Here is an 18,273-nt window from a genome sequence, read left to right as displayed (position 1 = left end):
GAGAGCAGTGGAAGGTTGGTCTGGAAGATTATTGTTCAAGTTGTTAAAACAGCACGGGGAAATCTCGCGTGACCGTTTGAGAGCAAAACAGGAAGAGACTGTTTGTGATTCTTGGAAAGACTTTTGTTCTGCGGGAAATTTTAAAAGCATTTCGAAAGAGGAACTTTTTCCCTTATAGAGGGGATCAAACAAAGTTGAAATAAACGTTTTATAATGATGGCGATAATAAAATACTGGAGGCAAGAATGACAAATCTGCAAGTGGAAAAGGGCTTGCATGAGACTGACGGACTGTATTTAAATTTGCTGAAAGACCATTTTGTGATGGCACCAAGTCTGGCGATTCTGGCCTGCTGTCATTAAAGAGATCCTTGATACTAACTTCTGAATAATCAACCTCAGACAATGATGACAGAGGAGAAACTGGTCGATCTTCAGAATACCTTAAGTAATAATTACAATGTTGTCTGTTGGTTTGAACAGACATCGTGTCCGGACTGAAGGAACATTTCTCAACTGATGCTGCAGAATTTGGGGAGGATGCTCTAAAGTCCAAGAGCCAATCCCGCAGCAGTGACGTGTCTAGATCTGAAGAAACAGAATCTGGAGACAACGCCCTGCTGCTAAATAAGAGATCGAGCTCCATGTCTGATGAAACAGATTGTGGCGATCGTGGTCTGGTTTCATCAAAAAGGTTAGTGAGACCCCAATCATGACCTTCCCAATCTGAAACACTTGATTGCGGTGTGTACGACCGTTGCTTGAAGCATGGGTCATAATTCTCAATTTGGGCTATGTCAAAATGAGGAACAGGTGAGTCAGGAGAAAGAGCCCTGAGTTCACAGTGAGACGCGATAGACTCTGGTGAACATGGTCTCACCTCCAAGGCCATTTCAGCTGTGGTGGAGTCAGGCAACTCATCAAAGGAATCAGACAGTACTAAAATAGGTCCAGACTCTGAAGCCGTGACTTTAGGCATGGCATCGGCTGGTCTTTCATGAGTAAAGCCACGGACAACGTCTGCATATGTAAAAGGTCGTGCACATGACGGAGGTGGAACTGCAGTTACAGAGACCTCAGTTTCTGTTCTGAAATGCTCTGACGATACCGAATCTGGCGATTCTGGCCTGCTCTCATTCAGGAGATCCTTGATACTCAGTTCTGAATAATCAACCTCAGAAAATGTTGAAAGAGGAGAAACTGGCCTATCTTCAGAATACCTTAAGTAATAATTACAATGTTGTCTGTTGTTTTGAACAGACATCGTGTCCGGACTGAAGGAACATTTCTCAACTGATGCTGCAGAATTTGGGGAGGATGCTCTAAAGTCCAAGAGCCAATCCCGCAGCAGTGACGTGTCTAGATCTGAAGAAACAGAATCTGGAGAAATTGCCCTGCTGCTAAATAAGAGATCGAGCTCCATGTCTGATGAAACAGATTGTGGCGATAGTGGTCTGGTTTCATCAAAAAGGTTAGTGAGACCCCAATCATGACCTTCCCAACCTGAAACACTCGATTGCGGTGAGTACGACCGTTGCTTGAAGCATTGGTCATAATTCTCAATTTGGGCTATGTCAAAATGAGGAACAGGTGAGTCAGGAGAAAGAGCCCTAAGTTCAAAGTGAGGTGCGATAGACTCTGGTGAACATGGTCTCACCTCCAAGTCCATTTCAGCTTGTGACTCATCAAAGGAATCAGAGAGTACTAAAATAGGTTCAGACTCTAAAGCCGTGACTTTAGGCATGGCATCGGCTGGTCTTTCATGAGTAAAGCCACGGACAACGTCTGCATATGTAAAAGGTTGTGCACATGACGGAGGTGGAACTGCAATTACAGAGACCTCAGCTTCCTTTCTGAAATGCTCTGACGATACCGAATCTGGCGATTCTGGCCTGCTCTCATTCAGGAGATCCTTGACACTAAGTTCTGAATAATCAACCTCAGACAATGTTGAAAGAGGAGGAACTGGCCTATCTTCAGAATACCTTAAGTAATAATTACAATGTTGTCTGTTGGTTTGAACAGACATCGTGTCTGGACTGAAGGAACATTTCTCAACTGATGCTGCAGAATCTGGGGAGGATGCTCTAAAGTCCAAGAGCCAATCCCGCAGCAGTGACGTGTCTAGATCTGAAGATACAGAATCTGGAGACAACGCCCTGCTGCTAAATAAGAGATCGAGCTCCATGTCTGATGAAACAGATTGTGGCGATCGTGGTCTGGTTTCATCAAAAAGGTTAGTGAGACCCCAATCATGACCTTCCCAATCTGAAACACTTGATTGCGGTGTGTACGACCGTTGCTTGAAGCCTGGGTCATAATTCTCAATTTGGGCTATGTCAAAATGAGGAACAGGTGAGTCAGGAGAAAGAGCCCTGAGTTCACAGTGAGACGCGATAGACTCTGGTGAACATGGTCTCACCTCCAAGGCCATTTCAGCTGTGGTGGAGTCAGGCAACTCATCAAAGGAATCAGACAGTACTAAAATAGGTCCAGACTCTGAAGCCGTGACTTTAGGCATGGCATCGGCTGGTCTTTCATGAGTAAAGCCACGGACAACGTCTGCATATGTAAAAGGTCGTGCACATGACGGAGGTGGAACTGCAGTTACAGAGACCTCAGTTTCTGTTCTGAAATGCTCTGACGATACCGAATCTGGCGATTCTGGCCTGCTCTCATTCAGGAGATCCTTGATACTCAGTTCTGAATAATCAACCTCAGAAAATGTTGAAAGAGGAGAAACTGGCCTATCTTCAGAATACCTTAAGTAATAATTACAATGTTGTCTGTTGTTTTGAACAGACATCGTGTCCGGACTGAAGGAACATTTCTCAACTGATGCTGCAGAATTTGGGGAGGATGCTCTAAAGTCCAAGAGCCAATCCCGCAGCAGTGACGTGTCTAGATCTGAAGAAACAGAATCTGGAGAAATTGCCCTGCTGCTAAATAAGAGATCGAGCTCCATGTCTGATGAAACAGACTGTGGCGATAGTGGTCTGGTTTCATCAAAAAGGTTAGTGAGACCCCAATCATGACCTTCCCAACCTGAAACACTCGATTGCGGTGAGTACGACCGTTGCTTGAAGCATTGGTCATAATTCTCAATTTGGGCTATGTTAAAATGAGGAACAGGTGAGTCAGGAGAAAGAGCCCTGAGTTCAAAGTGAGGTGCGATAGACTCTGGTGAACATGGTCTCACCTCCAAGTCCATTTCAGCTTGTGACTCATCAAAGGAATCAGAGAGTACTAAAATAGGTTCAGACTCTAAAGCCGTGACTTTAGGCATGGCATCGGCTGGTCTTTCATGAGTAAAGCCACGGACAACGTCTGCATATGTAAAAGGTCGTGCACATGACGGAGGTGGAACTGCAATTACAGAGACCTCAGTTTCTGTTCTGAAATGCTCTGACGATACCGAATCTGGCGATTCTGGCCTGCTCTCATTCAGGAGATCCTTGACACTAAGTTCTGAATAATCAACCTCAGACAATGTTGAAAGAGGAGAAACTGGCCTATCTTCAGAATACCTTAAGTAATAATTACAATGTTGTCTGTTGTTTTGAACAGACATCGTGTCGGGACTGAAGGAACATTTCTCAACTGATGCTGCAGAATTTGGGGAGGATGCTCTAAAGTCCAAGAGCCAATCCCGCAGCAGTGACGTGTCTAGATCTGAAGAAACAGAATCTGGAGACAACGCCCTGCTGCTAAATAAGAGATCGAGCTCCATGTCTGATGAAACAGATTGTGGCGATAGTGGTCTGGTTCCATCAAAAAGGTTAGTGAGACCCCAATCATGACCTTCCCAATCTGAAACACTCGATTGAGGTGAGTACGACCGTTGCTTGAAGCATTGGTCATAATTCTCAATTTGGGCTATGTCAAAATGAGGAACAGGTGAGTCAGGAGAAAGAGCCCTGAGTTCACAGTGAGACGCGATAGACTCTGGTGAACATGGTCTCACCTCCAAGGCCATTTCAGCTGTGGTGGAGTCAGGCAACTCATCAAAGGAATCAGACAGTACTAAAATAGGTCCAGACTCTGAAGCCGTGACTTTAGGCATGGCATCGGCTGGTCTTTCATGAGTAAAGCCACGGACAACGTCTGCATATGTAAAAGGTCGTGCACATGACGGAGGTGGAACTGCAGTTACAGAGACCTCAGTTTCTGTTCTGAAATGCTCTGACGATACCGAATCTGGCGATTCTGGCCTGCTCTCATTCAGGAGATCCTTGATACTCAGTTCTGAATAATCAACCTCAGAAAATGTTGAAAGAGGAGAAACTGGCCTATCTTCAGAATACCTTAAGTAATAATTACAATGTTGTCTGTTGTTTTGAACAGACATCGTGTCCGGACTGAAGGAACATTTCTCAACTGATGCTGCAGAATTTGGGGAGGATGCTCTAAAGTCCAACAGCCAGTCCCGCAGCAGTGACGTGTCTAGATCTGAAGAAACATAATCTGGAGACAATGCCCTGCTGCTAAATAAGAGATCGAGCTCCATGTCTGATGAAACAGATTGTGGCGATAGTGGTCTGGTTTCATCAAAAAGGTTAGTGAGACCCCAATCATGACCTTCCCAATCTGAAACACTTGATTGCGGTGTGTACGACCGTTGCTTGAAGCACTGGTCATAATTCTCAATTTGGGCTATGTCAAAATGAGGAACAGGTGAGTCAGGAGAAAGAGCCCTGAGTTCACAGTGAGACGCGATAGACTCTGGTGAACATGGTCTCACCTCCAAGGCCATTTCAGCTGTGGCAGAGTCAGGCAACTCATCAAAGGAATCAGACAGTACTAAAATAGATCCATACTCTAAAGCCGTGACTTTAGGCATGGCATCAGCTGGTCTTTCATGAGTAAAACCACGGACAATGTCTGCATATGTAAAAGGTCGTGCACATGACGGAGGTGGAACTGCAATTACAGAGACCTCAGTTTCTGTTCTGAAATGCTCTGACGATATCGAATCTGGCGATTCTGGCCTGCTCTCATTCAGGAGTTCCTTGATACTAAGTTCTGAATAATCAACCTCAGACAATGTTGAAAGAGGAGAAACTGGCCTATCTTCAGAATACCTTAAGTAATAATTACAATGTTGTCTGTTGTTTTGAACAGACATCGTGTCCGGACTGAAGGAACATTTCTCAACTGATGCTGCAGAATTTGGGGAGGATGCTCTAAAGTCCAAGAGCCAATCCCGCAGCAATGACGTGTCTAGATCTGAAGAAAAAGAATCTGGAGACAACGCCCTGCTGCTAAATACGAGATCGAGCTCCATGTCTGATGAAACAGATTGTGGCGATAGTGGTCTGGTTTCATCAAAAAGGTTAGTGAGACCCCAATCATGACCTTCCCAATCTGAAACACTCGATTGCGGTGTGTACGACCGTTGCTTGAAGCATTGGTCATAATTCTCAATTTGGGCTATGTCAAAATGAGGAACAGGTGAGTCAGGAGAAAGAGCCCTGAGTTCAAAGTGAGGTGCGATAGACTCTGGTGAACATGGTCTCACCTCCAAGTCCATTTCAGCTTGTGACTCATCAAAGGAATCAGAGAGTACTAAAATAGGTTCAGACTCTAAAGCCGTGACTTTAGGCATGGCATCGCCTGGTCTTTCATGAGTAAAGCCACGGACAACGTCTGCATATGTAAAAGGTCGTGCACATGACAGAGGTGGAACTGCAATTACAGAGACCTCAGTTTCTGTTCTGAAATGCTCTGACGATACCGAATCTGGCGATTCTGGCCTGCTCTCATTCAGGAGATCCTTGACACTAAGTTCTGAATAATCAACCTCAGACAATGTTGAAAGAGGAGAAACTGGCCTATCTTCAGAATACCTTAAGTAATAATTACAATGTTGTCTGTTGTTTTGAACAGACATCGTGTCCGGACTGAAGGAACATTTCTCAACTGATGCTGCAGAATTTGGGGAGGATGCTCTAAAGTCCAAGAGCCAATCCCGCAGCAGTGACGTGTCTAGGTCTGAAGAAACAGAATCTGGAGACACTGCCCTGCTGCTAAATAAGAGATCGAGCTCCATGTCTGATGAAACAGATTGTGGCGATAGTGGTCTGGTTCCATCAAAAAGGTTAGTGAGACCCCAATCATGACCGTCCCAATCTGAAACACTCGATTGCGGTGAGTACGACCGTTGCTTGAAGCATTGGTCATAATTCTCAATTTGGGCTATGTCAAAATGAGGAACAGGTGAGTCAGGAGAAAGAGCCCTGAGTTCACAGTGAGACGCGATAGACTCTGGTGAACATGGCCTCACCTGCAAGGCCATTTCAGCTGTGGCGGAGTCAGGGAACTCATCAAAGGAATCAGACAGTACTAAAATAGGTCCGGACTCTAAAGCCGTGACTTTAGGCATGGCATCGGCTGGTCTTTCATGAGTAAAGCCACGGACAACGTCTGCATATGTAAAAGGTAGCGCACATGACGGAGGTGGAACTGCAATTACAGAGACCTCAGTTTCTGTTCTGAAATGCTCTGACAATACCGAATCTGGCGATTCTGGCCTGCTCTCATTCAGGAGATCCTTGATACTCAGTTCTGAATAATCAACGTCAGACAATGTTGAAAGACGAGAAACTGGCCTATCTTCAGAATACCTTAAGTAATAATTACAATGTTGTCTGCTGTTTTGAACAAAGATTGTGTCCGTACTTAAGGAACATTTCTCAACTGATTCTGCAGAATCTGGGGAGGAAGCTCTAAAGTCCAACAGCCAATCCCGCAGCAGTGACGTGTCTAGATCTGAGGAAACGGAATCTGGAGACAATGCCCTGCTGCTAAATAAGAGATCGAGTTCCATGTCTGATGAAACAGATTGTGGCGATAGTGGTCTGGTCACATTGAAAAGGTTAGTGAGACCCCAATCATGACCTTCCCAATCTGAAACACTCGATTGCGGTGTATACGATCGTTGCTTGAAGCATTGGTCATAATTCTCAATTTGGGCTACGTCAAAATGAGGAACAGGTGAGTCAGGAGAAAGAGCCCTGAGTTCACAGTGAGACGCGATAGACTCTGGTGAACATGGTCTCACCTCCAAGGCCATTTCAGCTGTGGCAGAGTCAGGCAACTCATCAAAGGAATCAGACAGTACTAAAATAGATCCATACTCTAACGCCGTGACTTTAGGCATGGCATCGGCTGGTCTTTCATGAGTAAAACCACGGACAACGTCTGCATACGTAAAAAGTCGTGGACATGACGGACGTGGAACTGCAATTACAGAGACCTCAGCTTCCTTTCTGAAATGCTCTGACGATACTGAATCTGGCGACTCTGGCCGGCTGTCATTAAAAAGATCCTTGATACTGAGTTCTAAATAATCTATCCCAGACAATGTTGAAAGAGGATAAACTGGCCGATCTTCAGAATACCGTAAGTAATAATTACAATGTTGTCTGTTGTTTTGAACAAAGATTGTGTCCGTACTTAAGGAACATTTCTCAACTGATGCTGCAGAATCTGGTGAGGATGCTCTTAAGTCCAACAGCCAGTCCCGCAGCAGTGACGTGTCTAGATCTGAAGAAACATAATCTGGAGACAATGCTCTGCTGCTAAATAAGAGATCGAGTTCCATGTCTGATGAAACAGATTGTGGCGATAGTGGTCTGGTCACATTGAAAAGGTTAGTGAGACCCCAATCATGACCTTCCCAATCTGAAACACTCGATTGCGGTGTATACGATCGTTGCTTGAAGCATTGGTCATAATTCTCAATTTGGGCTACGTCAAAATGAGGAACAGGTGAGTCAGGAGAAAGAGCCCTGAGTTCACAGTGAGACGCGATAGACTCTGGTGAACATGGTCTCACCTCCAAGGCCATTTCAGCTGTGGCGGAGTCAGGCAACTCATCAAAGGAATCAGACAGTACTAAAATAGGTCCAAACTCTAAAGCCGTGACTTTAGGCATGGCATCGGCTGGTCTTTCATGAGTAAAGCCATGGACAACGTCTGCATATGTAAAAGGTCCTGCACATGACGGAGGTGGAACTGCAGTTACAGAGACCTCAGTTTCTGTTCTGAAATGCTCTGACGATACCGAATCTGGCGATTCTGGCCTGCTCTCATTCAGGAGATCCTTGATACTCAGTTCTGAATAATCAACCTCAGACAATGTTGAAAGAGGAGGACCTGGCCTATCTTCAGAATACCTTAAGTAATAATTACAATGTTGTCTGTTGTTTTGAACAGACATCATGTCCGGACTGAAGGAACATTTCTCAACTGATGCTGCAGAATTTGGGGAGGATGCTCTAAAGTCCAAGAGCCAATCCCGCAGCAGTGACGTGTCTAGATCTGAAGAAACAGAATCTGGAGACAACGCCCTGCTGCTTAATAAGAGATCGAGCTCCATGTCTGATGAAACAGATTGTGGCGATAGTGGTCTGGTTTCATCAAAAAGGTTAGTGAGACCCCAATCATGACCTTCCCAATCTGAAACACTCGATTGCGGTGTATACGACCGTTGCTTGAAGCACTGGTCATAATTCTCAATTTGGGCTATGTCAAAATGAGGAACAGGTGAGTCAGGAGAAAGAGCCCTGAGTTCACAGTGAGACGCGATAGACTCTGGTGAACATGGTCTCACCTCCAAGGCCATTTCAGCTGTGGCGGAGTCAGGCAACTCATCAAAGGAATCAGACAGTACTAAAATAGATCCATACTCTAAAGCCGTGACTTTAGGCATGGCATCAGCTGGTCTTTCATGAGTAAAACCACGGACAATGTCTGCATATGTAAAAGGTCGTGCACATGACGGAGGTGGAACTGCAATTACAGAGACCTCAGTTTCTGTTCTGAAATGCTCTGACGATACAGAATCTGGCGATTCTGGCCTGCTCTCATTCAGGAGTTCCTTGATACTAAGTTCTGAATAATCAACCTCAGACAATGTTGAAAGAGGAGAAACTGGCCTATCTTCAGAATACCTTAAGTAATAATTACAATGTTGTCTGTTGTTTTGAACAGACATCGTGTCCGGACTGAAGGAACATTTCTCAACTGATGCTGCAGAATTTGGGGAGGATGCTCTAAAGTCCAAGAGCCAATCCCGCAGCAATGACGTGTCTAGATCTGAAGAAAAAGAATCTGGAGACAACGCCCTGCTGCTAAATACGAGATCGAGCTCCATGTCTGATGAAACAGATTGTGGCGATAGTGGTCTGGTTTCATCAAAAAGGTTAGTGAGACCCCAATCATGACCTTCCCAATCTGAAACACTCGATTGCGGTGTATACGATCGTTGCTTGAAGCATTGGTCATAATTCTCAATTTGGGCTATGTCAAAATGAGGAACAGGTGAGTCAGGAGAAAGAGCCCTGAGTTCAAAGTGAGGTGCGATAGACTCTGGTGAACATGGTCTCACCTCCAAGTCCATTTCAGCTTGTGACTCATCAAAGGAATCAGAGAGTACTAAAATAGGTTCAGACTCTAAAGCCGTGACTTTAGGCATGGCATCGGCTGGTCTTTCATGAGTAAAGCCACGGACAACGTCTGCATATGTAAAAGGTCGTGCACATGACGGAGGTGGAACTGCAGTTACAGAGACCTCAGTTTCTGTTCTGAAATGCTCTGACGATACCGAATCTGGCGATTCTGGCCTGCTCTCATTCAGGAGATCCTTGACACTAGGTTCTGAATAATCAACCTCAGACAATGTTGAAAGAGGAGAAACTGGCCTATCTTCAGAATACCTTAAGTAATAATTACAATGTTGTCTGTTGTTTTGAACAGACATCGTGTCCGGACTGAAGGAACATTTCTCAACTGATGCTGCAGAATTTGGGGAGGATGCTCTAAAGTCCAAGAGCCAATCCCGCAGCAGTGACGTGTCTAGATCTGAAGAAACAGAATCTGGAGACACTGCCCTGCTGCTAAATAAGAGATCGAGCTCCATGTCTGATGAAACAGATTGTGGCGATAGTGGCCTGGTTCCATCAAAAAGGTTAGTGAGACCCCAATCATGACCTTCCCAATCTGAAACACTTGATTGCGGTGTGTACGACCGTTGCTTGAAGCATTGGTCATAATTCTCAATTTGGGCTATGTCAAAATCAGGAACAGGTGAGTCAGGAGAAAGAGCCCTGAGTTCACAGTGAGACGCGATAGACTCTGGTGAACATGGTCTCACCTCCAAGGCCATTTCAGCTGTGGCGGAGTCAGGCAACTCATCAAAGGAATCAGACAGTACTAAAATAGGTCCAAACTCTAAAGCCGTGACTTCAGGCATGGCATCGGCTGGTCTTTCATGAGTAAAGCCATGGACAACGTCTGCATATGTAAAAGGTCCTGCACATGACGGAGGTGGAACTGCAGTTACAGAGACCTCAGTTTCTGTTCTGAAATGCTCTGACGATACCGAATCTGGCGATTCTGGCCTGCTCTCATTCAGGACATCCTTGATACTAAGTTCTGAATAATCAACCTCAGACAATGTTGAAAGAGGAGAAACTGGCCTATCTTCAGAATACCTTAAGTAATAATTACAATGTTGTCTGTTGTTTTGAACAGACATCGTGTCCGGACTGAAGGAACATTTCTCAACTGATGCTGCAGAATTTGGGGAGGATGCTCTAAAGTCCAAGAGCCAATCCCGCAGCAATGACGTGTCTAGATCTGAAGAAAAAGAATCTGGAGACAACGCCCTGCTGCTAAATACGAGATCGAGCTCCATGTCTGATGAAACAGATTGTGGCGATAGTGGTCTGGTTTCATCAAAAAGGTTAGTGAGACCCCAATCATGACCTTCCCAATCTGAAACACTCGATTGCGGTGTATACGATCGTTGCTTGAAGCATTGGTCATGATTCTCAATTTGGGCTACGTCAAAATGAGGAACAGGTGAGTCAGGAGAAAGATCCCTGAGTTCACAGTGAGACGCGATAGACTCTGGTGAACATGGTCTCACCTCCAAGGCCATTTCAGCTGTGGCAGAGTCAGGCAACTCATCAAAGGAATCAGACAGTACTAAAATAGATCCATACTCTAACGCCGTGACTTTAGGCATGGCATCGGCTGGTCTTTCATGAGTAAAACCACGGACAACGTCTGCATACGTAAAAAGTCGTGGACATGACGGACGTGGAACTGCAATTACAGAGACCTCAGTTTCCTTTCTGAAATGCTCTGACGATACTGAATCTGGCGATTCTGGCCGGCTGTCATTAAAAAGATCCTTGATACTGAGTTCTAAATAATCTATCCCAGACAATGTTGAAAGAGGATAAACTGGCCGATCTTCAGAATACCGTAAGTAATAATTACAATGTTGTCTGTTGTTTTGAACAAAGATTGTGTCCGTACTTAAGGAACATTTCTCAACTGATGCTGCAGAATCTGGTGAGGATGCTCTTAAGTCCAACAGCCAGTCCCGCAGCAGTGACCTGTCTAGATCTGAAGAAACATAATCTGGAGACAACGCTCTGCTGCCAAATAAGAGATCAAGCTCCATGTCTGATGAAACAGATTGTGGCGATAGTGGTCTGGTTCCATCAAAAAGGTTAGTGAGACCCCAATCATGACCTTCCCAATCTGAAACACTTGATTGCGGTGTGTACGACCGTTGCTTGAAGCATTGGTCATAATTCTCAATTTGGGCTATGTCAAAATCAGGAACAGGTGAGTCAGGAGAAAGAGCCCTGAGTTCACAGTGAGACGCGATAGACTCTGGTGAACATGGTCTCACCTCCAAGGCCATTTCAGCTGTGGCGGAGTCAGGCAACTCATCAAAGGAATCAGACAGTACTAAAATAGGTCCAAACTCTAAAGCCGTGACTTTAGGCATGGCATCGGCTGGTCTTTCATGAGTAAAGCCATGGACAACGTCTGCATATGTAAAAGGTCCTGCACATGACGGAGGTGGAACTGCAGTTACAGAGACCTCAGTTTCTGTTCTGAAATGCTCTGACGATACCGAATCTGGCGATTCTGGCCTGCTCTCATTCAGGACATCCTTGATACTAAGTTCTGAATAATCAACCTCAGACAATGTTGAAAGAGGAGAAACTGGCCTATCTTCAGAATACCTTAAGTAATAATTACAATGTTGTCTGTTGTTTTGAACAGACATCGTGTCCGGACTGAAGGAACATTTCTCAACTGATGCTGCAGAATTTGGGGAGGATGCTCTAAAGTCCAAGAGCCAATCCCGCAGCAATGACGTGTCTAGATCTGAAGAAAAAGAATCTGGAGACAACGCCCTGCTGCTAAATACGAGATCGAGCTCCATGTCTGATGAAACAGATTGTGGCGATAGTGGTCTGGTTTCATCAAAAAGGTTAGTGAGACCCCAATCATGACCTTCCCAATCTGAAACACTCGATTGAGGTGAGTACGACCGTTGCTTGAAGCATTGGTCATAATTCTCAATTTGGGCTATGTCAAAATGAGGAACAGGTGAGTCAGGAGAAAGAGCCCTGAGTTCACAGTGAGACGCGATAGACTCTGGTGAACATGGTCTCACCTGCAAGGCCATTTCAGCTGTGGCGGAGTCAGGGAACTCATCAAAGGAATCAGACAGTACTAAAATAGGTCCGGACTCTAAAGCCGTGACTTTAGGCATGGCATCGGCTGGTCTTTCATGAGTAAAGCCACGGACAACGTCTGCATATGTAAAAGGTAGCGCACATGACGGAGGTGGAACTGCAATTACAGAGACCTCAGTTTCTGTTCTGAAATGCTCTGACAATACCGAATCTGGCGATTCTGGCCTGCTCTCATTCAGGAGATCCTTGATACTCAGTTCTGAATAATCAACGTCAGACAATGTTGAAAGACGAGAAACTGGCCTATCTTCAGAATACCTTAAGTAATAATTACAATGTTGTCTGCTGTTTTGAACAAAGATTGTGTCCGTACTTAAGGAACATTTCTCAACTGATTCTGCAGAATCTGGGGAGGAAGCTCTAAAGTCCAACAGCCAATCCCGCAGCAGTGACGTGTCTAGATCTGAGGAAACGGAATCTGGAGACAATGCCCTGCTGCTAAATAAGAGATCGAGTTCCATGTCTGATGAAACAGATTGTGGCGATAGTGGTCTGGTCACATTGAAAAGGTTAGTGAGACCCCAATCATGACCTTCCCAATCTGAAACACTCGATTGCGGTGTATACGATCGTTGCTTGAAGCATTGGTCATAATTCTCAATTTGGGCTACGTCAAAATGAGGAACAGGTGAGTCAGGAGAAAGAGCCCTGAGTTCACAGTGAGACGCGATAGACTCTGGTGAACATGGTCTCACCTCCAAGGCCATTTCAGCTGTGGCAGAGTCAGGCAACTCATCAAAGGAATCAGACAGTACTAAAATAGATCCATACTCTAACGCCGTGACTTTAGGCATGGCATCGGCTGGTCTTTCATGAGTAAAACCACGGACAACGTCTGCATACGTAAAAAGTCGTGGACATGACGGACGTGGAACTGCAATTACAGAGACCTCAGCTTCCTTTCTGAAATGCTCTGACGATACTGAATCTGGCGACTCTGGCCGGCTGTCATTAAAAAGATCCTTGATACTGAGTTCTAAATAATCTATCCCAGACAATGTTGAAAGAGGATAAACTGGCCGATCTTCAGAATACCGTAAGTAATAATTACAATGTTGTCTGTTGTTTTGAACAAAGATTGTGTCCGTACTTAAGGAACATTTCTCAACTGATGCTGCAGAATCTGGTGAGGATGCTCTTAAGTCCAACAGCCAGTCCCGCAGCAGTGACGTGTCTAGATCTGAAGAAACATAATCTGGAGACAATGCTCTGCTGCTAAATAAGAGATCGAGTTCCATGTCTGATGAAACAGATTGTGGCGATAGTGGTCTGGTCACATTGAAAAGGTTAGTGAGACCCCAATCATGACCTTCCCAATCTGAAACACTCGATTGCGGTGTATACGATCGTTGCTTGAAGCATTGGTCATAATTCTCAATTTGGGCTACGTCAAAATGAGGAACAGGTGAGTCAGGAGAAAGAGCCCTGAGTTCACAGTGAGACGCGATAGACTCTGGTGAACATGGTCTCACCTCCAAGGCCATTTCAGCTGTGGCGGAGTCAGGCAACTCATCAAAGGAATCAGACAGTACTAAAATAGGTCCAAACTCTAAAGCCGTGACTTTAGGCATGGCATCGGCTGGTCTTTCATGAGTAAAGCCATGGACAACGTCTGCATATGTAAAAGGTCCTGCACATGACGGAGGTGGAACTGCAGTTACAGAGACCTCAGTTTCTGTTCTGAAATGCTCTGACGATACCGAATCTGGCGATTCTGGCCTGCTCTCATTCAGGAGATCCTTGATACTCAGTTCTGAATAATCAACCTCAGACAATGTTGAAAGAGGAGGACCTGGCCTATCTTCAGAATACCTTAAGTAATAATTACAATGTTGTCTGTTGTTTTGAACAGACATCATGTCCGGACTGAAGGAACATTTCTCAACTGATGCTGCAGAATTTGGGGAGGATGCTCTAAAGTCCAAGAGCCAATCCCGCAGCAGTGACGTGTCTAGATCTGAAGAAACAGAATCTGGAGACAACGCCCTGCTGCTTAATAAGAGATCGAGCTCCATGTCTGATGAAACAGATTGTGGCGATAGTGGTCTGGTTTCATCAAAAAGGTTAGTGAGACCCCAATCATGACCTTCCCAATCTGAAACACTCGATTGCGGTGTATACGACCGTTGCTTGAAGCACTGGTCATAATTCTCAATTTGGGCTATGTCAAAATGAGGAACAGGTGAGTCAGGAGAAAGAGCCCTGAGTTCACAGTGAGACGCGATAGACTCTGGTGAACATGGTCTCACCTCCAAGGCCATTTCAGCTGTGGCGGAGTCAGGCAACTCATCAAAGGAATCAGACAGTACTAAAATAGATCCATACTCTAAAGCCGTGACTTTAGGCATGGCATCAGCTGGTCTTTCATGAGTAAAACCACGGACAATGTCTGCATATGTAAAAGGTCGTGCACATGACGGAGGTGGAACTGCAATTACAGAGACCTCAGTTTCTGTTCTGAAATGCTCTGACGATACAGAATCTGGCGATTCTGGCCTGCTCTCATTCAGGAGTTCCTTGATACTAAGTTCTGAATAATCAACCTCAGACAATGTTGAAAGAGGAGAAACTGGCCTATCTTCAGAATACCTTAAGTAATAATTACAATGTTGTCTGTTGTTTTGAACAGACATCGTGTCCGGACTGAAGGAACATTTCTCAACTGATGCTGCAGAATTTGGGGAGGATGCTCTAAAGTCCAAGAGCCAATCCCGCAGCAATGACGTGTCTAGATCTGAAGAAAAAGAATCTGGAGACAACGCCCTGCTGCTAAATACGAGATCGAGCTCCATGTCTGATGAAACAGATTGTGGCGATAGTGGTCTGGTTTCATCAAAAAGGTTAGTGAGACCCCAATCATGACCTTCCCAATCTGAAACACTCGATTGCGGTGTATACGATCGTTGCTTGAAGCATTGGTCATAATTCTCAATTTGGGCTATGTCAAAATGAGGAACAGGTGAGTCAGGAGAAAGAGCCCTGAGTTCAAAGTGAGGTGCGATAGACTCTGGTGAACATGGTCTCACCTCCAAGTCCATTTCAGCTTGTGACTCATCAAAGGAATCAGAGAGTACTAAAATAGGTTCAGACTCTAAAGCCGTGACTTTAGGCATGGCATCGGCTGGTCTTTCATGAGTAAAGCCACGGACAACGTCTGCATATGTAAAAGGTCGTGCACATGACGGAGGTGGAACTGCAGTTACAGAGACCTCAGTTTCTGTTCTGAAATGCTCTGACGATACCGAATCTGGCGATTCTGGCCTGCTCTCATTCAGGAGATCCTTGACACTAGGTTCTGAATAATCAACCTCAGACAATGTTGAAAGAGGAGAAACTGGCCTATCTTCAGAATACCTTAAGTAATAATTACAATGTTGTCTGTTGTTTTGAACAGACATCGTGTCCGGACTGAAGGAACATTTCTCAACTGATGCTGCAGAATTTGGGGAGGATGCTCTAAAGTCCAAGAGCCAATCCCGCAGCAGTGACGTGTCTAGATCTGAAGAAACAGAATCTGGAGACACTGCCCTGCTGCTAAATAAGAGATCGAGCTCCATGTCTGATGAAACAGATTGTGGCGATAGTGGCCTGGTTCCATCAAAAAGGTTAGTGAGACCCCAATCATGACCTTCCCAATCTGAAACACTTGATTGCGGTGTGTACGACCGTTGCTTGAAGCATTGGTCATAATTCTCAATTTGGGCTATGTCAAAATCAGGAACAGGTGAGTCAGGAGAAAGAGCCCTGAGTTCACAGTGAGACGCGATAGACTCTGGTGAACATGGTCTCACCTCCAAGGCCATTTCAGCTGTGGCGGAGTCAGGCAACTCATCAAAGGAATCAGACAGTACTAAAATAGGTCCAAACTCTAAAGCCGTGACTTCAGGCATGGCATCGGCTGGTCTTTCATGAGTAAAGCCATGGACAACGTCTGCATATGTAAAAGGTCCTGCACATGACGGAGGTGGAACTGCAGTTACAGAGACCTCAGTTTCTGTTCTGAAATGCTCTGACGATACCGAATCTGGCGATTCTGGCCTGCTCTCATTCAGGACATCCTTGATACTAAGTTCTGAATAATCAACCTCAGACAATGTTGAAAGAGGAGAAACTGGCCTATCTTCAGAATACCTTAAGTAATAATTACAATGTTGTCTGTTGTTTTGAACAGACATCGTGTCCGGACTGAAGGAACATTTCTCAACTGATGCTGCAGAATTTGGGGAGGATGCTCTAAAGTCCAAGAGCCAATCCCGCAGCAATGACGTGTCTAGATCTGAAGAAAAAGAATCTGGAGACAACGCCCTGCTGCTAAATACGAGATCGAGCTCCATGTCTGATGAAACAGATTGTGGCGATAGTGGTCTGGTTTCATCAAAAAGGTTAGTGAGACCCCAATCATGACCTTCCCAATCTGAAACACTCGATTGCGGTGTATACGATCGTTGCTTGAAGCATTGGTCATGATTCTCAATTTGGGCTACGTCAAAATGAGGAACAGGTGAGTCAGGAGAAAGATCCCTGAGTTCACAGTGAGACGCGATAGACTCTGGTGAACATGGTCTCACCTCCAAGGCCATTTCAGCTGTGGCAGAGTCAGGCAACTCATCAAAGGAATCAGACAGTACTAAAATAGATCCATACTCTAACGCCGTGACTTTAGGCATGGCATCGGCTGGTCTTTCATGAGTAAAACCACGGACAACGTCTGCATACGTAAAAAGTCGTGGACATGACGGACGTGGAACTGCAATTACAGAGACCTCAGTTTCCTTTCTGAAATGCTCTGACGATACTGAATCTGGCGATTCTGGCCGGCTGTCATTAAAAAGATCCTTGATACTGAGTTCTAAATAATCTATCCCAGACAATGTTGAAAGAGGATAAACTGGCCGATCTTCAGAATACCGTAAGTAATAATTACAATGTTGTCTGTTGTTTTGAACAAAGATTGTGTCCGTACTTAAGGAACATTTCTCAACTGATGCTGCAGAATCTGGTGAGGATGCTCTTAAGTCCAACAGCCAGTCCCGCAGCAGTGACCTGTCTAGATCTGAAGAAACATAATCTGGAGACAACGCTCTGCTGCCAAATAAGAGATCAAGCTCCATGTCTGATGAAACAGATTGTGGCGATAGTGGTCTGGTTCCATCAAAAAGGTTAGTGAGACCCCAATCATGACCTTCCCAATCTGAAACACTTGATTGCGGTGTGTACGACCGTTGCTTGAAGCATTGGTCATAATTCTCAATTTGGGCTATGTCAAAATCAGGAACAGGTGAGTCAGGAGAAAGAGCCCTGAGTTCACAGTGAGACGCGATAGACTCTGGTGAACATGGTCTCACCTCCAAGGCCATTTCAGCTGTGGCGGAGTCAGGCAACTCATCAAAGGAATCAGACAGTACTAAAATAGGTCCAAACTCTAAAGCCGTGACTTTAGGCATGGCATCGGCTGGTCTTTCATGAGTAAAGCCATGGACAACGTCTGCATATGTAAAAGGTCCTGCACATGACGGAGGTGGAACTGCAGTTACAGAGACCTCAGTTTCTGTTCTGAAATGCTCTGACGATACCGAATCTGGCGATTCTGGCCTGCTCTCATTCAGGACATCCTTGATACTAAGTTCTGAATAATCAACCTCAGACAATGTTGAAAGAGGAGAAACTGGCCTATCTTCAGAATACCTTAAGTAATAATTACAATG

At 45.0% G+C, this 18,273-nt stretch overlaps 2 protein-coding genes across 2 annotated transcripts in view; both read right to left on the bottom strand.

Annotated features, from left to right (window-relative positions):
- Positions 1-18,273, bottom strand: part of ank2a (ankyrin 2a, neuronal) — a 90,264-nt gene that overhangs the window by 8,961 nt on the left and 63,030 nt on the right. The gene's annotated exons all lie outside the window — the stretch shown is intronic.
- Positions 6,221-16,458, bottom strand: LOC147200235 (uncharacterized). The gene is made up of 3 exons (XM_086119118.1): positions 6,506-16,458; positions 6,283-6,394; positions 6,221-6,235 (listed from the first exon to the last, which is right to left on the bottom strand). The coding sequence occupies exons 1-3, from the start codon at positions 16,456-16,458 to the stop codon at positions 6,221-6,223; spliced, it is 10,080 nt and encodes a 3,359-aa protein (XP_085975244.1).

This window comes from Hippocampus guttulatus, chromosome 9 (genome assembly GCF_054856545.1).
Source record: "Hippocampus guttulatus isolate MCC_2025c chromosome 9, RoL_Hgut_1.0, whole genome shotgun sequence".
Classification (NCBI taxonomy): Eukaryota; Metazoa; Chordata; class Actinopteri; order Syngnathiformes; family Syngnathidae; genus Hippocampus; species Hippocampus guttulatus.
The sequence above is the reverse complement of the archived record's forward strand: the minus strand, read 5'-3'. Positions and strand labels throughout refer to the sequence as shown.